The sequence below is a fragment of the Equus caballus genome, chromosome 16 (genome assembly GCF_041296265.1).
Source record: "Equus caballus isolate H_3958 breed thoroughbred chromosome 16, TB-T2T, whole genome shotgun sequence".
NCBI lineage: Eukaryota > Metazoa > Chordata > Mammalia > Perissodactyla > Equidae > Equus > Equus caballus.
Window position 1 is genome coordinate 76,763,086 of NC_091699.1, and position 24,337 is coordinate 76,787,422.

The 24,337-nt window shown below is 42.7% G+C and overlaps 2 protein-coding genes across 4 annotated transcripts in view; one reads left to right on the plus strand and one right to left on the minus strand.

The window, feature by feature from the left end:
• Positions 1-8,691, minus strand: part of OXNAD1 (oxidoreductase NAD binding domain containing 1) — a 41,345-nt gene extending 32,654 nt beyond the window's left edge. The window contains exon 1 of one of the 2 annotated variants that reach the window (XM_001495969.5): positions 8,061-8,691. The gene's annotated coding sequence lies outside the window, so the exon portion shown is untranslated. The remainder of the gene's footprint in view (positions 1-8,060) is intronic. The other variant, XM_005600913.4, reaches the window with a different exon arrangement.
• Positions 8,483-15,520, plus strand: DPH3 (diphthamide biosynthesis 3). Of its 2 annotated transcripts, XM_003363153.5 has the most exons (3): positions 8,483-8,854; positions 9,385-9,459; positions 12,975-15,520. In XM_003363153.5, the coding sequence occupies exons 1-3, from the start codon at positions 8,747-8,749 to the stop codon at positions 13,038-13,040; spliced, it is 249 nt and encodes an 82-aa protein (XP_003363201.1). In that variant the 5' UTR covers positions 8,483-8,746; the 3' UTR covers positions 13,041-15,520. The 2 variants fall into 2 exon arrangements, with proteins under 2 accessions (XP_003363201.1, XP_023476661.1); XM_023620893.2 differs by lacking the exon at positions 9,385-9,459 and having other exon boundaries at positions 8,619-8,854.
• Positions 15,521-24,337: the final 8,817 nt, after the last annotated feature.

Consider the following 24,337-nt stretch of genomic DNA (forward strand, 5'->3'; position numbering starts at 1 on the left):
GAAAGCACCCCTCCCCAACCTGCTCTGCACCAGCTCCACTGCCTGGGATCTCCACTGAAGGCAGAGGGCTCAGAATATGTGGCTCTTGACCCCCACCCAGTGGCAACAGGCAGTAAATGCAACCAAATAATATCAGGATGTGAAAGATCTGACCTATCTCCTACAGCAATATCAAACACTATATCAAATCTCCAGACCAGAGAGAAAACAAGTACCCAGAATTCAGTCCTGAGGACACAGAAATATGTAACCTAAATGACAATGAATTCAAAATAGCTATCATCAAAAAACTCAACAAGGTAAAAGAGAATGTAGAGAAACAATTCAACAAGTTCAGGAGCTACTTCACAAGAGATTGAAACTATAAAGAAGAACCAATCATAAATATTAGAGATGAAAGACACAATGGAAGAGATAAAACAAAATACAGATTCCCTGAACGTTTGAGTGGACATCATAGAGGAGCGTATCAGCATAATCAAAGAAAGACATGTTGAAATGCTCCAGACAGAGGAGGAGAGAGAACTAAGACAAAAAAGAAATGAAGAAAGTCTCCGAGAAATATCCAACTCAAAGAGGAAATGCAACATAAGAATTATAGGCATTCAAGAAGGAGAAGAGGAGAATGGAGCAGAAAGCATGTTCAAGGAGGTGATAGCAGAAAATTTCGCAAACCTAGGGAAAGAGAGGGAAATCGGTGTGGAAGAGGCTTCTAGATCTCCTAGATTTGTCAATGTAAAAAGACATACTGCAAGGCATATAGTAGTAAAACTGGAAAAAAATGAATGACAAATAAAGGACACTAAGGGCAGGAAGGCAGAAGAAAATAACCTACAAAGGAACCCTTATCAGGCTTTCAGTGGATTTCTCTGAAGAAACCTTACAAGCTAGAAGAGAATGGAATGATATATTCAAATCTTCAAAAGACAAAAATTTTCAGCCAAGAATACTCTATCCAGCAAAAATATCCTTCAGATATGAGGGAGAAATAAAAACTTTCCCAGACAAACAAAAGCTAAGGGAGTTTATAGCCACGAGATCCCCGCTCCCCCCCCCCCCCCCCACGCAAGAAATCCTCAAGAAGGCCCTCATACCTGAGGGGAAAAAAAAAGGGAGAAAGGGGTCACAAAACATGGAGTAAGAAGATAAACAGGCAGACAGAATCAGAATAGGATAGCAAATACTCAAGTATAGCATTTAGATAAAGGGAAGGAAAACACCAAAAACAAAGATAATCCTGCCATTTTAATCACAAACTCACAACACAAGATGGAATAAGATGTGAGAAAAACAGGAGGGGAGGACGAAGGGGACTGAATCAGTTTAGACTAAAGAAATAAGAGGCCATCAGAAAATGGACTATCTTACACATGAGATTTTGAATACAAACCTCATGGTAACCACTAAACAAAAAAACAGGAGACACAAATAAAAAATAAGGAGAAAACAATGAAACACATCATAAAAACCTCATAATTCAATGAGTAGACCAAAACACACAGGATGAGAAACAAAGGAAATGTAGGAGCACTGGAAAACAAGTGATAAAAAAAGAGCATTAAGCCCTCATACATCAATAAGTACCCGAAATGGATTAATTCTCCAATAAAAAGACACAGAGTGGCAAAATCGATTAAAGAACAAAACCAAACAATTTGCTGCCTCCTAGAAATACATCTCAGCTCCAATGACAAACACAGGCTCAGAGTGAAGGGATGGAAGACAATACTCCAAGCTAATGGTAAACAAAAGAAAGCAAGTGTTGCCATACTTATATCTGACAAAATACACTTCAAGATAAGGCAGGTGAAGAGAGACAAAGAGGGGCAGTATATAATGATCAAAGGGACATTCCATCAAGAAGAAATAACACTTATAATTATCCATGTGCCCAACACAGGAGCACCAAATTTCATAAAGAAACTATTAACAAACCTAAAAGAAGATATTAATAATAACACAATAATACTAGGGGACCTCGACACCCCCCTCACATCAATGGATAGATCATGCAGACAGAAAATCAACAAGGAAACAGCGGAATTAAATGAAATGCTAAATCAGTTGGACTTAACAGACATATATAGAACACTCCATCCAAAACAGCAGAATACACACTCTTCTCAAGTGCACATGGAACATTCTCAAGGATAGACTATATGTTGGGAAACAAGGCAAGCCTCAATAAATTTAAGAAAACTGAAATAATAACAAGCATTTTTTCTGATCACAATGCTATAAAGCTAGAAATTAATTACAAGAAAAAAGCTGAGAAAGGGACAAAGATGTAGAGACTAAACAACGTGCTATTGAGCAAGCAATGGATCATTGAAGAAATTAAAGAAGAAATCAAAAACTAGCTGGAGACAAATGGAAATTATAACATACCATACTAATTCACATGGGATGCAGCAAAAGCCCCATGGAAATTCATCGTAATACAGGCACACCTTAACAAACAAGAAAAATCCCAAACAAGCAATCTCAAATTACACCTAACTGAATTAGAGAAAGAAGAACAAACAAAGCCCAAAGTCAGCAGAAGGAGAGAAATACTAAAAACCAGAGCAGAAATAAATGCTATTGAAACAAAAAAGGCAGTAGAAAGCATCAATGAAACAAAGAGCTGGTTCTTTGAGAAGATAAATAAAATTGACAAACCCCTAGCCAGATTTACAAAGAAAAAAAGTGAGAAAGCTCAAATAAACAAAATTAGAAATGCAAGAGGAGAAATAACAATGGACACCACAGAAATACAACGGATTATAACAGAATACTACAAAAAACTATATGCCAACAAAATGGATAATCCAGAGGAAATGGATAAATTCTTAGACTCTTACAACCTCCCAAGGCTGAATCAAGAAACAGATAATCTGAATAGACCAATCACAAGGAAAGAGATTGAAACAGTAATCAAAAGCATCCCAAAGAATAAAACCCCAGGACCAGACGGCTTCCCTGGGGAATTCTATCAAACTTTCAGAGAGGATTTAATACCTATCCTTCTTGGGCTATTCCAAAAAATTAGGGAAAATGGAACACTTCCTAACACATTGTACGAGGCCAATAACACTCTGAAACCAAAGCCTGACAAGAGCAACACAAAAAAGGAAAACTACAGGCCAATAGTGCTGATGAACAAAAATGTAAAAGTACTCAACAAAATTTTGGCAACTCGAATTCAGCAATACATCAAAAGGATCATACATCATGATCAAGTGGGATTTATACCAGGGACACGGATGGTTCAACATCCACAAATCAATCAACGTGATACACTGCATCAACAAATTGAGGAATAAAAACCACATGATCATCTCAGTAGATGCAGAGAAAGCATCTGACAAGATCCAACAGCCATTTATGATAAAAACTCTTAACAAAATGGGGATAGAAGGAAATTAGCTCAACATAATAAAGGCCATATATGACAAACCCACAGCCAACATCATACTCAATGGGCAAAACCTGAATATTATCACCCTGAGAACAGGAACAAGACAAGGATGCCCATTATCACTACTCTTATTCAACACAGTACTGGAGGTTTTGACCAGAGCAATTAGGCAAGAGAAAGGAATAGAAGGAATCCAAACCGAGAGTGAAGAAGTGAAACTCTCGCTGTTTGCAGATGACATGATCTTCTATATAGAAAACCCCAAAGAATCCATCAGAAAATTATAGAAATAATTAACAACTAAAGTAAAATTGCAGGGTACAAAATCAACTTACAAAAATCAGTTGCTTTTCTATATATTCTAATAACAAACTTACAGAAAGAGAACTCAAGGATACAATTCCATTTACAATCGCAACTAAAAGGATAAAGTATTTAGGAATAAATTTAACCAAGGAAGTGAAGGACTTATACAATGAAAACTGTAAGACATTACTGAAAGAAATTGATAATGACATAAAGAGATGGAAAGAAATCCCATGCACATGGATCAGAAGAATAAACATAGTTAAAATGTCCATACTGCCCAAAGCAATCTACAGATTCAGTGCAATCCCAATCAGAATCCCAATGACATTCTTCATGGAAATAGAACAAGGAATCCTAAAATTCATATGGGCAACCAAAAACCCCGAATTGCTAAGGCAATCCTGAGAAAAAAGAACAAAGCTGGAGGTATCACAATCCCTGACTTCAAAATGTACTACAAAGCCATAGCAATCAAAACGGCATGGTATTGGTACAAAAACAGGCACACAGATCAATGGAACAGAACTGAAAGCCCAGAAATAAAACCACACATCTACAGACAGCTAATCTTCAACAAAGGTGCCAAGAACATACAATGGAGAAAAGATAGTCTCTTCAATAAATGGTGTTGGGAAAACTGGACAGCCACATGCAAAAGAATGAAGGTAGACCATTATCTCATGCCATACACAAAAATAAACTCAAAATGGATCAAAGACTTGAAGATAAGTCCTGAAACCATAAAATTCCTGGAAGATAATATAGGTAGTACACCCTTTAACATCAAACTTAAAAGGATCTGTTCAAATACCATGTCCTCTCAGACAAGGGAAATAAAAGAAAAAATGAACAAGTGGGAGTTCATCAGACTAATGAGCTTCTGCAAGGCAAAAGAAATTAGAATCAAAACAAAGAGACAACCCACCAATTGGGAGAAAATATTTGCAAATCATATATCTGAGAAGGGGTTAATCTCCATAATATATAAGGAATTCACACAACTGAACAATAAAAAAACAAACAGCCAGATCAAAAAATGGGCAGAGGACATGAACAGACATTTTTCCAAAGAAGATATACAGATGGCCAAGAAACACATGAAAAGATGTCCAACATCACTAATCATCAGGGAAATGCAAACCAAAACTACACTAAGATACCACCTTACGCTTGTTAAAATGGCTATAATCACTAAGACTAAAAATAACAAATGTTGGAGAGGGTGTGGAGAAAAGGGAACCCTCATACACTGCTGGTGGGAATGCAAACTGATGCAGCCACTACAGAAAACAGTATGGAGATTCCTCAAAAAACTAAAAATAGAACTACCATATGACCCAGCTATCCCACTACTGGGTATCTACCCAAACTACTTGAAATCAACAATCCAAGGTAACATATGCACTCCTATGTTCACTGCAGCACTATTCACAATAGCCAAGACATGGAAACAATCCATGTGCCCATCGACTGATGATTGGATAAACATATGGTATATGTATATATATATATACATATATATATACAATGGAATACTACTCAGCCATAAAAAAGACAAATTCATTCCATTTGCAACAACATGGAAGGACGTGGAGGGAATTATGCTAAGCAAAATAAGCCAGAGTGAGAAAGACAAACATCAGATGATTTCACTCAAGTGGAATATGAACAAATACATGGACAAAGAAATCAGTTCAGTGGTTATCAGGGGAAGGGGGTTGGGGGATGTGCACAGGGGGTGAAGAGGAGCACTTATGTGGTGACAGTCAAGAAACAATATACAACTGAAATGTCACATTGATGTAAACTATTATGAACTTAATAAAAAAAATTTTTTTAAAAAACCCAAACCATAAATATCTGATCTCAAGTTACCCTTTAGTAACTAGTAAATCTGCTTTTGTCATGCTCTCAGGGTCCAAAAATGTCTCATTATAAATGTTTCCAATTCCCTTTTAGGAATAAATGCAAAGTTTAGTAGTCGTTGTAATGTTTTATTTAAAAGTGCTGGGAGGAATAAAAAGCCTGCATCACATGTGCAGCTACGGTTTCACTCTCTCCAGCACAGTATGAACTCAAACTGGGTAGAACCACACAGGGAACTACCTCAGGCCAGACAAGCAGGATGGCCAACAGACGGTAGGGTGAAAGCACTATGGAAGGCCAAGGAGACTCCCAAATCTAGGTCTCAAGGGAACCAGCACTGCTCCAGCGGAAAATCTCCAGTCTGCTGAGCTCCAGCACTGTTTTAATCCAGCTCTACTTCAAGCACCATCTCATCACAAACGGCATCGTAGTTAATTAAGAGCCTAAGTTTGGAGGTCAGACAGATCTCAGTTCTTGCCATAGCTACTGCCAATTATCAGCTTTGCCACCCTTGGCAAGTTTCTTGGCCTCTAAACTTCAAGTTTCCCAATGTTGAAGATGGAATTAATGATACCTATACTCAGAAGGCTGTTTTAAAGACATGACGCATGTGAAACACTTGGTACAAGTGCCTGGCACATAGTGTCAATTATTATTAACTGGTTCATTAGTTTTTCTTTTTCCATTTTAGGTAATATATACTCAAAGAAAAGTTGGAAAATTACAAAGAAATTATGAAGGAAAACTACCTAACAATCCCTGTAACTTTTAGGACTGTTAACCTCAGATTTTAAGATTTCTCAGCAAATTATTTGTTTTTTTTTTAATGAGGAATATTGGCCCTGAGCTAACGTACTGCCAATCTTCCTCTTTTTGCTTGAGGAAGATTGTCGCTAAGCTAACATCTGTGCCAATCTTCCTCTATTTTATGCAGGATGCCACCACAGCATGGCTGGATGAGCAGAGCTAGGTCTCTGCCCAGGATCCAAACCTGCAAACCCCAGGCCGCCAAAGTGGAGTGCGTGAACTTAACCACTACGCCACCAGAATGGCCGCAGCAAATTGTTTTTGACAGATCCAAACTGCTTTCTAAAAGGTCTACCAATTTATACTTCCATGAGCCAAATATGACTGCACCCATTTCTGAACATTTGAAAATGGCTCCTCTTTAATTTGTAGGTACATATGCTCAGAAGCACTGGAGAACTAAATATGGTTCCCAACCTCAAAATGATCACTGGGACTACAGAATTGACGCTGGAGACTCTCTCCTGTCCTCTTGTCTCCAAGAGGCTACCTGGGAAGTATGTGTGTCTACAGACAGACAGGGAGCAGCCACTGAACTGTGTAGGTTTTGCTCAGACAGATCAGAATCATTCCAGTCAACCCTCGAGAAGTTTAACACAAGTTTCCCAAGGGCTGGGTAGATTTCCAACTATACAAAATGGAGTGTTTGCGAGGCCTCTGAAATCGTCCTCTATGAACTCCTTTAATGTAACTTCTGGATTTCCTTTCAGACTTCTCTGCCGTTAGGTTTTCAAGCCTTAAAAGAGCTAAACTTCGTGGAGCTTCACTTCAGTGAGCACAAAATTGGCAACTTCATGCAAATATTTGAGTCTGTGTACATAAATAAGCATAGGAACGTGTACACAAGTGCATGTTATGTATACATCTAAATAGAAAATAAACACGGTACATGTGATTGCTGAACTACATAAAACTCATAATTTCCACGCAAAAGTAGAATGTTAGATCTGAAGATATCTTGTAAATCATCTCCAATCCAAGGCTTTTTAAGTCAGAAAAGGAAATAAGACCCAAAAAATGTAAACATCCAGCTCCCAGAGCTAGTTAGAAACTAGCTAGATTCTGAGCCCGGATCTTCGGCTTTGCAGTTCTGTAGCGCTTTTGTCATTGCACAGCATGCGTTCTCCACCAGGATGTGAATAAATGCCTAGTAATGGAGCAATACCCCATGGAATCCAGCTGTACCAAATCGGGCACCAACACTGCGTTCAATACAAACCACCTTTTATTCGTATTTCACTGTAAGGTATACACAGGCCTCACGGTGATAACCCTACCAGCTGATGCTCTTCCTTTTACAAAGAGGAAACTGGTTCATACAAATTAAGTAATTTGTTCCCGGGCTTTGGGGACAGACAGTCTCTTCTTTTCCTAGGTCTGTGCTCTTGGTCCAGATACCCAACTCTGTGTGTCTTCGTTTGAAGGTTAACAAAATGGAGTAATATCTAAACTCCCAGGGTTGGTGGGAGAATTATACCTACCGCAATACCCGGCACACTGCAAACTCCCAATAATAAAAGCTGATGTTATTACTACTACAAATCACTGTAGTTAACGTTATACGCCTGGGAAACACGGGACTAGAACTCTATCTCTGCCTTCCAGGTGTGGGTCCTTTCAGCGACACAATTTAGGGCATGTGAAGATAATCTGGGGTGAGGCAGAGGCGGGGATGTACCTGAACAGCCGAGTGCAGCCAGGAACTACAAGCTAGGCGTCGGCCTGAGCTCAAGGTCACTCGGTGAACCAAAATGCCAAAGGAGCTTTTCGTCCTCACTAGGAGGCAGGGAGGGAGGTCCGGGAGGCTGAGCTGCTCCCGCGTCCCCCTTTCCCCAGGAGCGCCGAGGGCCGAGTCGATGCTACCGTGGCCTGCTGCGGCCTTCCGCGGGGTCAGGTTAAGGCCTCTCTAAGGTCCGCGGGCGTGAGGCAGGGCAACGACAGCCACAGTAAGGGGCTTCCTCACCGCCACCGCGAGGAGGGGGCTCACAGACCCGGGCCAAACTCGGCCACCTACTCCTGAGAGCTTCCGGCGTCGCCGACGTGACGTAGAAGCAGCGCGAGCCATCCCCACGTCTTATTGGTCGCTGCCGCCCGATGGGCGGAGCCTCGCGCGACGACACTGAGCTGCGAACGCCGTCTTCCAGCGTCTCCGCCCCGTAGCTCAGGCATCTCCATGGTGACCGCTACCCGGTCACCCATTTGGCCTCCAAGTCCGGAGCTACGTCATTGTCTGTGCGCCGGAAGCGGTCGTTCCTGCGCCGGTGCGTGGTGACAACGCCCGCCTGGGCCGGCGCCCGCAACGTTGGACCTACAGGGGCCGCTGTGGGCCGGCAGAGCCATAGACGTCTGCGGGCTCCAGGGACAATGGCGGTGTTTCACGACGAGGTGGAGATCGAGGACTTCCAATATGACGAGGACTCGGAGACGTACTTCTACCCCTGCCCGTGCGGGGATAATTTCTGCATCACCAAGGTAACCTCCGACTCCCGCCCTGCGACTCATCGGAGCAGGCGCCTTGTCGCTGCCGTCTACCTTCCGCCGTTCCGTCGCGCGTGACACTCTTAGTTATCCACGCCCTTTTTATCCTGTTTCTGAATCCCCCAAAGTTGATACTCTGAGCTGTCAGCGGGCACATGGTTCTGGCCTTTAGTCAGACCCGGGGGGTGGGTGTGGATGGCGGGGGAGCATCTGTCTTCTCGCCATCCTCCTCCACTTAGGGTCCCACTTCCTGGGATGCTTCTTTGGAGGAAGGGACGCGTTTTTGTCTTCCCTGGGGTTTTGAGGCGCCTGAACCTTGGCTAACCTTCCTGGGTCTTTACCCCAGGTGACGCTTCCAGGGAAACGTGGGGTTGGCATTTTTCTCAGAAGGCCCTTTTGGCCCTCACATACCTTATGGGGAGGCAGGCCTCAAAGGAGCTTGCCTATAGGGCTGGGCGGGTTTGGGAGGAGGAGATTGCAGTAGGAAGACTGTGCTGACCACACGGTGTTTGATTTTGTTACAGGAAGATTTGGAGAACGGGGAAGATGTGGCAACATGTCCTAGCTGCTCTCTCATTATCAAAGTGATTTATGACAAAGTAAGGGGTCGGATTTGAAAAAATGGGGGGAGAGTTTTGAGGCAAGGACCTAGAGCAGTCTGTCTGTGATAAGTGCAGAAGAATGTTTCCTAACAGTGTGTTAGGAAAAGGCTGTTTTTTAAAACAGATTTTAAAAACCATTAATGAACAGACATATTGTAAATTGAAATTTTAAAAGCTCAAATTAATTAACTCGTTTTAGCTTTGGAGAGGTCAATAAGAAAAATTGCTGTGTATCTAGTGAAAATTATTACTTACTAAATAGAAAAAATTCTAAAAGTTAATTGACAGTCTTTATTCCTCCTTTATTTAATAAGTAATTAAAATTGTTCATTGCTCCTAAACTTATTTTGAAGGGAACTGTGTAGTATTTCTTTTATTTATACAAGATGTAATATATATATTTCTATATATAGAAGGGAATTGTGTAGTATTTCTTACTGACTTATGCATAGGACTTCGCAGTATCTTGTTTGAGATATGTCATAGTTGCGATTTTACAATTTCATTTTAGTCTTTGGTTGTCCTATTGTATTTCACCCAAGGGTACTGACAATGGAAAACAAATAAATGTTATTACTCCCCACCCCAACTTTTGGTCAGTACTTTGAATAGAGTCTTAAGTAAGAAGCGAAACATTCCTTTTTCTTTTCTTTTCTTTTTTTTTTTTTGAGATATAATTGACATGTAACAGAGCTTAACATTCTTAAGGATGAACTTTAAAATGAGTATAGGGAAGGTGGGAATAAGGCACTTAGCCCCACAAGAGAAGCCTGCTATAGTTTAGAAGTTTACTGATTTATTCTTCTATTATAATGTATTCTGGAACAAAAAGAGAACAGGGTAAGGGAGATCAAGAGTGCTGGTATGCGAAGAGGTGGCGGTTTTAAATAGGGCGATCATGGCAGGCCTGATTGAGCAAAGACTGAAAGAGATGAGGAAGGGAGCCCTGACTATGCCAGGTAAGAGCAGTCTGGCAAAGGGGACTTGCAGTGAAGAGGGCTTAAGGCAGGAACATGCCTGGTTTTATCAAGGAGCAGCAAGGAGGCCAGTGTGACCTGGCAGAATGAATGAGGGTGAGAGCTGTCCAACATGAAGTTAGTGGAGTGGGGCAGATCACAAAGGTGTTTGTGGGCCACTGTAAGGATTCTGGCTTTTGTGGTGAATGATATTGGGAACCATCAGAAGATTCTTGGACAAAGGAGTACCATGATCCAACTTAAGTTTTGAAAGAGTGATTCTGGCTGCTGTGTTCAGAGTAGACTGAGGGAGCAAGGATAGATGCAGGAAAACCAGTTAGGAAGCTGTTAGACTAATCAAAGGAGGAGATGGGTGGTTTGGACCAGGCTGCAGCAATGGAGGTAGTGAAAAGTGGTTGGATTCTGGATACACTTTAAAGGATAAGGATTTTCCTACCGATAGATGTAGGATATGAGAGGAGTCAAGAATGATTTCAACGTTTGTGGCTTTCATAACTGGGAGGATGGATTTACCATCAACCGATGGGGAGGTGCCTGCAGGTGTGAGGTGGGAGTTGGACATACGAGGCTTGAGAGGCCTGTTTTTCATCCAAGTGGAGTGACTGTGGAGGCACTTGGATATGCAAGTCTGGAGTTCAAAGAGAGATTGGCCGGCGCTGTAAATTTGGGAGTGTCAGCATATTGATAGCACTTAGAGCCGTGAGATTGGATGAGATCACCAGGGCTGTGAATGAAGATAGAGATGGACAAAAGAAAGGACTGAGTTGAGACACTCGAACATATAAAGGTCTGGGAGGGAAGCAAGGAGTCAGCAAAGCTGGCTGCAGAGGAGCAACCGCTGAGGAAGGAGGAAAACCACCAGTGTCGTCTCCTGGAAGCCAGATGAGAAGAGGTGGAGGAGGTGATGAGCCTTGTCAGACGCCACTCCTATAGAAAGACAACTGAAAGTTAACTGTGGGCTTTAACGGGGAGGCCATTTGTAACGGTGATAAGAGCTGTTTCAATGGAATAATGGAGACAGAGCCTGATGGTGTAAAGCTTGTTGGAGAGGATGAGAGAAGACTAGGAAGCAGCAAGTGTAGACATTTCTTTCAAGGGGAACAGAGACATGGGACAGTAACTGTGGTGACAGAGGATCGAGAGGGTTTAAGGTGGTAGATATTCAGCTACACGGGTGAATGGAGACACAGGAAGTTAGATTTAACCAGGCTTGTGGCTTTGCCAAGGGATTAGGAAGGAGTGAGAGCAGAGCGATTATGATAATTGACCATGGAATTTAAAGTAGGTAAAGAAAACATTAAGGGAGTGAAGGGCGCTGGAAAGGGGGTAGGATAAATACAGTGGAGGTCCCAGAGGGGTTGGAATGAGGGATTCAAGGTGGGTAGGTGACAGCAACAGAGAGGAGCACTGATGATACAGTCTCATGATTATATTTAAAGTGGGTGGGTTTCAAAGAGGAAAAGAGAATGGTGGCAGAAAGGAGCGACCAGCCACTCCTCCAGTCTCTGTGGTACTGGGGCCCTAAGAGCACACAGAGCTCTTGAAGGGTTATAGAGAAAACTGCCCTTCGGGGATGACCTTTTTTCACTCTCAGTACTATGGGCATTTTGGGCTAAATAACTGTTTGTTATACAAGGCTGTCCTGTGCATTGCAGGGTGTTTAGTAGCATCCCTGGCCTTTCCTTATTGGATGCAAGTAGCACCCCTCACCCCTGCCCAGTTGTGTCAATCCAGAGTATCTCCAGGCATTGCCAAATGTCCCCTGAAGAGAAAATCAATGCCCCCCTCCTACCACCTTTTGAGAAGCACTACTTTAGAGCAAGAAGGCACAGGGACATTTTAAAGAAGAGGTTGAAAATATGGAGTATTGTGTTAATGATGGACCATAGATTCCAAAGAGCACAGTGAGCGGGTTCTGGGTGCTGGTAGGAGTGAGAGAGTGCGAGGGATGGACTACAGGCTGATCCTTCTGGGGTCAGACTGCAGGAGATGAGGGTGACCTGGGGGCAGATTTCTTGTGGTAGCTGACATACGCCAGGATAAATAATCAGAGATTGAACTTCATTTACAAGGTAGCTAACATTACAGATTATGTATGCTGGGAAACGCATAAAGAGCTATCCCTTTTAGTTGGAAGGAGTAATTACTTTGAAGAAGACAGGAATTTGAATGGCCAAATATTGAAGTGGAGAAGTTTTAGTGTACGTAGTAATTGATACGGAAACTTAAAAGGTGTGACATGTCTTTATAAATGTGATTCCTGGGAAGTAGATGCTTTGTAGTGAAGATGAGCATGTTTGTTTATAAGATAAGGTGCTTTATATTAAATAGGAATTCAAGACTAAAAACTGATGCACTTTTAAGATTATAATTCTGTTCCCGACATTGACTCTTTGAACAAGGATGAAGTGACATAACAATAGAAAAACTAAATTAACAGAGCTGGATTGATTCTGTAACAAAATGGAACTTTACTATTGATGCGTTTGTGACACAGACACTCTATGATTAATGTAATTTCTTGTTCTGTCTCAGGATCAGTTTATGTGTGGAGAAACAGTCCCAGCCCCTTCCACCAACAAAGAATTAGTTAAATGCTGAAGACTGCAGGAATCTAAATCCTGAACATCTGGGAATGAGCCAAGCTGGAAAAAGTCAAATGCATAGTTGCTGGCTTCTTCATGGGGACAACCCTTTTGAGTTTGCTGTTCTGTTAGAGTGTGGATTCTTTCCATCGGCTACCGAGTTCATCTCCAATTAAAGAAGCAAGTCCACAACATGACGTACCTGGATTTTGTGCTTCGAACTTTGAATTGGAAGTGTTCTTAATTTTCCATCTGAATTTAAAGGAAGATAATTTCAATTCAGTATTTTCTTTCTTTAGTTATTTTTACATCTTACACCTGCTTATTTCATTATCTGATAACAGCATCATCTACCTCAAAGTCATTAGGTTTCCTTAATAAAATGAGGGATTTTATTTTTGAGTTGGTTATTAGGATTATTAAAATTAGCCCTTTCTTTGAAATTTGACATCAGCTTTGCAATCCTAAACTTGAGAAAATGCATTGTCTTGTCAGTACTGCACTTTCAGTCCCACACCAAGCCAGCCTTCTCAGGCTTGCCATTACTAGAAAGTTCATGTTCTGGTAAGCAAGCCATTTCCGTTATACTTCATGCATTGAGTTCTGATCATGATATTAAAGAGAAAATGTACTAAGCTCACAATTTTTCTAGAGCTAAAAGTTAGTAAGAAAGAAAAGTCGAAAAGTGAAATGGTCAAAGAGTATGGAGTTACCTTATCGATATTCTGCATGTTCCTTGAAAATAAGGACAGAATAAAAAGAAAAGCAGCCAAAGGAAGTGAAATCGGTAACAGAATGAGAGGAGAAAAACATGCCAACTTAGTAAATTAAACGCTTGAGTGGTTTTCCCAGGTCAGAGCAAATAATATTTCTGTGTCTGGGTTCTAATTTGTCTATTTGTTTGTAGGTAAGGCTGATAAAAGTGCATTCTAGATAGTCTTCATGGCTGGCAGCTGCACTTCAGCATTGCTGCAAAATCAAGCCACAACTCCTAAAAGGTAAAGCTTCTACAACTCTTATACTTGCTGAGGATGAACTTGAAAATGAGAGGCCTATTCTAAATAAGTATGCTCCCGAGGGCACATCTAATAAGCCTCTGTAAGCTGCAACCACACCAAAGATTAGCTCTTACAGAGAAATGTTGCCCTGGAGAAAAGAGATATATAGAGATAGGCTATCAGTCATCCTTTGCTGCAGCAGGGAGAGTAGCAAAAAATTAGAATCACTTACATGGAAATTCAAAAATTCCCTTTCTGTACACAATCTTGCTGTGTGTATATAAAGTTAAAAAAACTCACCGATGTCTGGCAGGTTGTTTTGGCTCCTGCAATTAGAAAAATAGCTTGCCAGAACATGAACATTCTATTACCGATTGATAAATGGGCTGCACACACTCTTTGAGGTTTAAGTTAAAACAAGTGAGTGGCCTTTTTTTACCTGCCAGCAGCATGGCTATGTGCAGCCATTAGGCTGAGACATCATAAGTCACCAAAAATTGTATGCCAGAAGTGTGTGGTACATTGTATGGCATATTCTTGATGTGATGAGAAATCTCATTGCTATTTGGGACCCTGTTGCCCCAGAAGTAATCCACAGTTGCTTTGGAACCAGTAACGGCTCAGATGAACGGCAGGCCATGTGCTGACTTGTGGGAATGAGCAGCAAAGAGAAATGAACGCTCCCATACTCAAATTTGATGGTTTGGTTGGTGTCGGTAACATTCGTTCCCTCAGCTGATGATGAATTTTAAACCAGAACAGACACGAGCATTTCTATTCAGAACAGAACAGTGTGGTTCTGCTATGAGCATGGAAGAGCAGGAAGACAAGTTGCCCAAGTCCAAACATCCCAGGAGAACAGAAGCATAAATGGCACCTGACAGTCAGTGATCCTCTGCAATAATGGGAGTGATTTTGTTTCCAAAGCAACTGAGTCACTAAATTTGTTAACAACGAAAGAACACATCAGGATTGAGTCCTATGTTAAGCAGAAAGTAAAATCAGGGTCTTTCAGATATGACTAGAGTTCCCTGTAATCTGTGCCTTCTTCAGCTTAACAAACATATCAGAGCACCTCTGAGACTGGTTTGTAATCCAGGCTGTCTCACCAGCTTTGTAATCTTTGGCAAGGCCGGTGGATTCCTCATCTGTGCAATTAGGAGACTGGGTGAGGTGATTTCCAGACCTCGGTGCTGTCATTTCAGGCCTCATAGCTCGCAGGAGCTGAAATGGTAATTGAAACCTTTTTAAACTCAAAACTATCTAAATCATGAATTACAGAGAGAGACTCCATTCTTCTTCGGTAACTAGATGTTACCACACTTCTGAGATTGAAAATTATAAAGTCAACGATTTAAAGGATTCTGCATATACTTTAGTGTGCACATTTAGAAGCATTTTTCTTAGAAAGCACTCAACGTTTTTTATAACTGTACATATTAATTTATTAGAATAAGTTGTATTGGCATGCTAAATAAAATCAGATCATTCAAATCCATTTGCTTTCATGTAGTTTTTCTTCCCGTAAATACCAACTTTTTGTATTAAAAGGATTTGATGTGATTTTATATGAGGTAGAAATCTTTAACTGCCTTGGGACATTCTAAGTAGGTTTCTGGTATGGACAAAAGAGTCTTTAAATAGGAAAGAAATTGCCACTGTTTCTGCAGTATGGCCACATGGGTTTCAGTTCTGGATTTTTATTGTTAATGGAAAAAAAATAGCTTTGAATCAAGTGGCAGTAAGGCAAAGATAGTTGACATTCTTAGGTGAGTAATTCAGTTTATTGCTGGGAAAGAAGCTTGATACTTTATTTAAGGCTAATGACCAATTTGTGCAGTGGTTTGAGAGCCCAGCTCTGGTGAGGACACAGTTTGAATCTTAGTTCCTCCACCGTGATCCTGGACAATTGATTTAATCTTGTTGTATCTCTGTCCTGATCTGTGAGATATAGATCATAATAGTACCTCTTTCCTGGGGTTGCTCAATGGATTCATCCATTCAGCAAGTGTTTGTGGAGTGCCTGCCACATACTAGGTACCAGGTGAGGAAGGCAAGTAGGGTTTCCGCCATCCTGGAGCTTACATGCAACTAGAAGAGAGAAAATAAGATCACAGGCTGTGCTTGGGGCCCAGAGGAAAGAAACCAGGGGATGTGACAGTGTAATTGCAGCAGGTGCCTTTATAAAGGGTAGACAGAAGGCTCTCAGGTCTGGCACTTTCTCTGAGACCTGAAGGATGCCAATGAAGCAGACTCGTGAAAACGTCACTTAGGAAAGTGATAGCTTATGCAGGTGTAAGTAATTAGAACTTCTTTAACTCCACTTGAGGATGCCTACCATTCCCTACTTCCTACAAAGCAAATTGCTCAAGATTACATTCTCGACTGGAAACTTTACAAATTATTCCTTCTTAAGGGTTTAAAACGAAGAACATGTGGAAAAGAAATCACAGTTAAAAATACTATCCCCTAGCTCACAAAATAATTAAAATAGGAGAGGTATCAAGGAAGACAGCCACCTCAGTCCTGGCAAATGAGGGGTATTTGATGGGGGAAAGGGTTCAATATGAAGTGGCTCTAAATAGAGGTAAATGTCTAATAAGGGCTGGGGCATGCCCATAGGTGTCATGGAGCCATAAGCACTGCTTCAGTGGGTCAGCACCTGGGACTGAGACAGGCAAGCAGTTTCCATCTGAGACCTGACCATGGTCACAGGACTGAGTCACTAGGCAGAGATTTGGGGTCAGACTCATTCTTAGAAGGGAACTGAGTTCTCAGATAGGGCCAGAGTTTGTACCTTCGGACAAAGATTACTGCCAAGACTGAGGGTAGGGAAAAGAGGGTGAAAACCCTTAATGGGCACCACATGTGTTCCGGGCTCTTTCTATGAGGGCAGCACAGGCCACTCACGGTCACCCCAGAGGGCATTGAGTCCTAGTCTACAATCCCAAATGGCAGAACTTGGAATTACTGTAGCTAGCAGGTATCTCTGAACTACCAATGGGTGATGATGACAAGAGTGAGCCAGCCTGCATGGGGAATTCGGGCCATTTTGTAAGATTAGGTGAAATAATACATGTAAAACAGTTAGCACAGTGTTTGCACATAGTAAGGACTCAATAAACAATAGTTTAATATTACATATTTCCTGCTCCATCATAAATGACCCAAGACTATGATCTGGGGAGCTTGCCTGAATTTACAGGTTAAAATGACAATGAACTCAGCCATAGTGTGTCAGAGTTCAATCCAGAGGAGAAGAACCATGAGTGATAGGGAATGAAGGATTTGCTATAAAGATTAGACTTTACGTGGTTGCAGGAGCGAGTGGAGGCCTCAAGGTAAGGCTGCTACCTCTGCATATGACCTTGAGGCTACTATAGGTCAGCCAAACTGGTAGTCAGAAAAGAAAGCTTGGTGTGAACAAGAGAAAATACAAACTGGAACCTACATCTGTCTCTCACCACCTCCAAACTTGGTGCTGTAGGTGACTTCCAGAGGAGGCTCGTGCCCTTCCCTATGAAGTTGCGTATTTGCCCCAGTACAAGGCAAGCTAGCAGATCAGCAACAATGTACGTGAGCACCCACTGCTCCCCGGACCCTGCTCCAAACCTCAGAGCATAAAACACATCTGCTGCTTTATGTCTGGTTTCCAAATCTTGCACAAAATTTCTTGTGGTCAATGCTAACCCAGGACCATACAGGGCAGGGAATTCTGGAAAAGGTAGTCCTGTGGTCCCAGCTTAGCTGAATTGTCACCATATAAAATGTTGGGGAAGCCAAAGCAGGGGTGAGACGCTCTATTTGTTCTTAAATAGGTAAAATGATAATAGCATGATGGCATTTAGATCACACTATAATGTTTATATCATTATCCCCAAGTTAACTGAAATCAAATGTTTGCCAATGTGTCGATCAGGTATTGTTGCATTACAAACTACCCCAAAACTTAAAACAGTAGTAATTTATTCTCTCTTATGTGTCTGTGGGTTAGCTGGAGTTGGCTGATCCTGGCTGGGTTTGGCTGGGGGGCTCTAAACTGCAGTCTGGGTCTGGATCTCGTCCCACATCTCCCCTCTTCCTCAGACCAGGTGACTAGCCTGGACAGAGATGCAAGAGCCAGCTCCTACCACACAATGCACATTTCAAGTCTTTGCTTGCATCATGTCTGCCAATGTTCCGTTGGCCAAAACAAGTCATGTGGCCAAGCCCAAGGTCAAGGGGGCAGGGAAATAAATTCTCCCTTGGAGGTGGTGGAGAGGGAAGGAGTGAATCTTTTTGAAAAGTAATTTCATCTACCACAGTCATTAAGCGTCAGGCTTGGTATTTCAATCCAATTCTTTTGACTCCGAATCCCATTTTCTTTCTTCTGTGGCAGTGTTTGAATAATTGAAAAATTTCCAAGCGATAAAATGGAAGCAGTTGAAACATTAAAACAAATCAGCTGCTCTCATCTTGCTGGCCAGACATCAGACAACAGTCCCATAGGATTAATTTTTGCTACATTTGCCTTTTGAGACGAGCAAGGCTTTGGCTGCATTTTTCACACTGAAATTCAGAACATCATAACTCTAGTAATAATAGGTTAATATTTCCAAAGTCTGCCATAAATATCCACTTGAAGATATTTATTAGCTCTAATTATAGAGAGAAATGGGGCCACGTGCTCTTACGGTGTCATTAAAAGTGGGATGTTAATACCCATGGGGGCCTTGACTACCCACCTTACTGACATGTCTGTTTCCTGGTTGTTGGAACTTGAAGATGATTCATTTTGACTGTTTTTATTGCAACTAAATTCCCTGATACATTTCAGTGGCGCCCAACAGTTTGTTATCTGCAGTGTTTCAAATCAGGTGAACAGCTCTCACTTCAAGTCTGGTGTGATCTGCATGGCCATACCTAAAACCTTGAACTTTGGACCTCGAACAGAGTCTGCCAGATATAGTTTATATATTCTTAGAAAAATGTGGCCTGCTCATGACTTGTCCATCTGGCTTGGCTACGAACTCAGCATAGCATGCTGAGTTAGAGGGAAGAAAACAGTGAAGTTAGATGTGAAGAAGGATTTTCTGCTTGGAAAAGGATTAAAATTATTAGTAGTTACTCTCCTCAAAAATGTATATGGAGTGCCATTCAATCAATAAATATGCTCCAAGAATTTTTGTTTATAAAAGCTAGGCCTAATCTCTGTGCAAAGGGGGATTTATAAAAATAGAATTATATTACAGATAATCTTTAAGAACAGGATGGAAATTTTTTTTACCAATAAGTGACCTAAATGTGTGTGTTGGCAGATAAAAGATTGAAAACTTTGTTTTCTTTGCCAAACATACCCCTTACTCATCTTCAATTTTAGGAAATTACTGTATGGACACGATGAGGCAGAAGGAGTGCCTGACCTCGGCCAGACGGCTCTTGTTCTTCTCGCTTGCACACGTGTTCCTGCCCCATCTGTGGGCTCAGTGGGTCAGTGTCCTGGGCAAAGAGGCCAAGGACAGTACTGGTCACCTCTCCGGGCCTTGGTCTCTCAGCTGTAAAACAGAAGGCTTTGAAGAAATGATTTTGAAGCTCTCTCTCAGCTCTGTCCTGACGTGACTTTGAGCAGGCGAATGACTATTTTTATTCTCCGATGAAGCTGTCCTGGCAAACCTGAGGGGGCAACCTCGGGATGGCCGCTGTGCTCTGGGCTTGGGGAAGGGCAGTTGGAAGAGAAGGAGTGGAGGGAAACTAAACACTCTCTAAAATGATCAGGAGCTGACAGCGGCCAGGACTTGTCGGGGGAGCAGAGCCCCACCACACATAGCGCGCAGCCCAAGCCCACGCCAGCTTGTAGAAGGGCCCGTGCAGCCAACACCTCTCTGAACCCATGTGTTCTCTTTCCCGAGGGGCAGTCTGCTTCATGTGGATGTCCAGGCAGCTGACATCTGCGAGACCTTCACGCCGAGAGCTGAGGCAAACCGGGCCCGCTGGTTACTGGCCTCGGTGATATTTCGAGATGCATCTAGCAGGGTTCTGCGTTCTAGAGCTGTACTGTCCAACATGGTAGCCACTCGCTACATGTGGCTTTTAAAATTCACACTTAAATTAATTAAGATGAAATAAAATTATGAAGTCAATTCCTGAGTCACACTATCACATTTCAAGTATCCTTGTACACACGTGGCTGTGGCTTGTAGTTGCCACATTGGACAGCTCAAGTAAAGAACATTCCGTCCTCACAGAAAGTTCCATCGGACAGGTCTGTTCTAGAATGTGGCACAGTGTTCATATACTAAAGAAATATAAAAGGCCCCTCCCAACTTCCTCTTCTTCTTATATTACCTTTCTTTCTTTCTCTGCATTAGAATGTCCTGGCAATATGTTCTTACAGGGTGAAAAGGATGAGAGATTTGATATCAAAGACCTGGGTTCAAGTCTCAGCTCCCCGCACACCAAGTTTAGGAGAGTTGCTTAGTCTGTTTCGGCATCAGTAAAATAAAGATGATAAACCACCTCCCCGGGTTGTGAAAATCAACTGGGATAGTGAACATGAAGTTTTTGGTAAGCCCTATGCATTGTATGAGTTCCCACCAAGTGATGCACGAAGTGAAAAGGGAGGAGAGATCACTGTTGAAGTTCTGTTGAAAAGGAGGTGGATTTGGGGAATAATACAGGTGATTTTTCAGAAGGGACTGTAAGGGTAAAATAAGGATACTTTCTTCGAGGAGAGAGGCACCTACTCCACTGCCCTCTTCTTAGGGAGTCTTCTTGAAAACATAATAGGCCTGAGAAGAGGTCCGACTTTTTGATTTTATAATGCAAGGTTGAAGGCCTTCTGACTCTTGGGACTATAGACACATACCATGGAAATGAACTCAGGAGTCACTGAAGGGTACAGCTGCCCATCACAAGGCCCACCCATTTGTCTCTCAAGGAGATAGGCAAAGTTTTCCTTGCTCCTTCTTCTACTTTACTGCATAAATTCCTGTGAGATTCTGTCCAGACTCCACAGCCACTTTCATGCGGCCTTCCATGCGTGTGAGTCTGTTAGTTCTTACCCAGTGATAAGTTGTATCTGCTCTCTCTTCTGTATTGGTCCCAAGAGGTCTTTTTCCTGGCAGGATTGTTTTATTTCCCCAACAGGACCAAAAAAATACTTGAATTTCCCATGTGGAGTGAAGGAGCCAAGGGAAAAGCACCCCTCTGGAGGAGAAGGGCTCAGAGGGGAGGAGGGGCTGGGTTTGTGGCTGATTTTCGCTCCGGGGCTGCCAGCATTTAAGACCCAGGCCAGAGGAGAGCAGCTGCCTAGTTTCCAGGGGCCCAGGAGTGATAGCGCCCAGGAAGGGTGAGGGGACAATAGGCTTATTCTGAGATGGCCTGAGTTGGATGGCCTTACGCCTCCAGTATGGCAGACTCACTGATAACCCTGAAAGTGTTACTCCTATAAAAGTCCATGAAGTGAAATTTCTGTTTTACATGCTATAAGGCTTTGCCTCACATGAGATTTCAAATCCCTGCCCTTTCAACAACAAAAAAAGTCCTTGCAGTTTCCTAGAAGAAGCTGGGGAGGAGCCCCAAGTCCTACCATGAATTAGTGGTGGAAGCAGGCGGCACATGCTGGGAGCCTGTGTGCCTTTTGCAAAAGCTTGGTGGGAAATCAGACATGGAAGAATGGGGCTACACAGGGACAGAGCAAGAGGCAGGGGTGGCCAGTGGCTGAAAGAACGAAGCCGACGAGGGACAAACAAGGGGAACCACCTCCTCTCACCAAACCTGGGGCTTACACTTAGGTTCAAAAAGCAAATCAGCTGACAATTTCAGAGAAGTATTTGGTCAAAACCAATATCTGCTTATATTCCAGTCAACATTCTTTCAAGCACTAGTAATTGTGTTACATCATGAGACATTTGACAACTGCTTTGCACATGCATACACTTTTGGACAACTTTCACAATTTTTCATTATTTTATGTTTTATCTCTTATTCATTGTCTGCCAATAATCCTGGTTCCATATTGTTTCTAATGACAAAATGCAGGAAGGACATAAATGTTTAAAAATAGGGGGTCAACTGGTACAAATTAAATGTTCAACAATAGAATTTTATTCTTTATTGTTTTGTCTCATTCTATAAGAAATGCATCCTCATCACAGAAAAATCACAAAACACAGGCAAATGAAAGAAAATAAAGAACGAGAACTCCTAAATCCCAGTTTCCCCGGGAACTCAGTGAATACCTTACCAGGTATTCCCTTGGTGTAGATCTTTGAGTTCCTTCCGTCTGTCTCTCTCTCTCTCTCTACACACACCAGCACACACACACACATGCGTGCGCATGTGCACATGTACTTTTTTCTACAAAAATGAAATCACTCCATGCACATCTGTTCATAACTTAGCACAGTTTCTATAAACAGTCCACCAATTCTTGGACTTCTAACTACTCTCTTATTATTGTAAGTTGGATTATTCCAATATTTTGTTACTGTAAACAAAAATAATTGACAGAAATGAATTACACTAAAAAAGCAAGAGAGAAAAAAGTCTTGGAAAATTCTGAGAGAATGGATCTTTGTATGACTAAGGCCCTCTCAGGGTCGAGAGGTCCAGCACACATGGGATAAAATGGCCTGGATCCGAGTCCCCCAGTGCCCCTTGTCTGCCTCCCACCCTGACCCGGGGTCTTTCCTCTTCCCTTGGTTCCAGGATGGGAGAAACTCCATAGCTGCCTCCTCTTGGAGTCCCTGTCCCCTTTGCAGGCCTGTCACCCCTGATCCCGTTCAGAGGAAGGGCGCACTGCTGTCTTCACCAATGGTGGACCCCCAGATGACTGGAAGGGGGCTGATGGGGCCTTTGCTCCCCTCTACAGCCCCCCCCACCGCCGACCCCCCAACTGCGATGCTGGTTGTCAGGGACCTGTCACTTGGGACCCAGCTGGCATACAGGACGACCCTGGATGCTGGCAGCCTGCTTCCTGACAGCCTGACAACTCACTGGAGGAGGCAGTGCGGGGAGGACTAAGTCGCTGCGTCTACTGTCCTTGGTTTGAATCCTGGGTCCTGTTAGCTGTGAGGCTTTAGGAAATGGTTTAACCTCTCTGAGCTTCAGTTTCTTTCACTCCAAAATGGAGACAATGATGTTCTTTCATAGAATTGCTGGGAGAACTGAATGACGTGAAGAAGGTAAGCTCCTAGCCAGCACGTGCTCCACAGGCACACACATTCTTGCTTTGTCTCTCCGAGTTTGATTTCGGACACTTTAACCTCCTTCTGCCTGACTTCTCCATCTGTAAAATGGGAGGGTCGCAGCACCTGTCTCACAGGGTTGTTGGGAGGATAAAATGAGTTTATGTGAGCAAAGCACTTAGAACAGTGCCCGGCTCGTGGAAAGTGCTGAGAAAGTATTTGCTGCTATTACTCATCTAATAAATATTTGTTACGCACCTGCCATGCACGAAGCACAGTGATGCCAGCCAGGAAATGGTACCTGTTATTCATCAGTCTGCCTTCCACACCTCCAAGGTGGCCAGAAAGTTCTGCCCTGCCCTGTCACCACCCCACACACACCGAGGGGTGCCCTCCCAGCCTAGTGCCTGTTTGGGCTTTGTCTGTGGCTCCCTTGCCCCATCGCCTCATTCACAAGTCCGGGAACTGGTTCCAAGGCCCTGCGTGCTCCATTGTTGGAGAGACGCTACTGGAATAACAGCATCTCAGAGGAGAGCGCTTTGTCACGCCTCCGCGGGGGTGGGGGGGTGTGTGCGGAGGCAATTGGGCTGAGGCCATTAGAATTCATCACCAAGCCGAGGTAAGTGAAGCTTTTAAAAACACATCCCTGTTTCAGATAAAACCAGAGAGTTGCCTCATTTCCATTTCTGTTCCTCTCATGATGATTTGGGGTTTTGTTTTTTTTTCCTCCGAGGAGCTGAAGGCACCACTGGCCGAGCGTCCCCAGCATTCTGCACTGTGCCTGCTCCAGACGCAACTCAGAGAAGGGCTGCTCCTTGGGCCAGGAGTCCTCACCCCAGGCGACTCCAGCCTGTCCACACTGCTCCTTCTCAGCACTTCTTTGTACTCACTTTGTGTTGTATTTCAAAATCCTTACCTATAATTTTATATGTGCTCTAGTATGAGATGTGTGCATATGTGTTTGCGTGTGTGAAAGAAAGACAGATACAGAAACTCAAGGAGGGGAAGAGAGGGAGAATCAGGAAGAGAAAGAGAGAAAGCATCAGAGAGCATGAGAGAGAAAGAGAGAGAGAGAGAGAGCGAGAGAGGGAGGGCCCAAGCACATGCAACAGACTGTGAGAATGTTTATTTGCTTTCTGGCTGAGGTG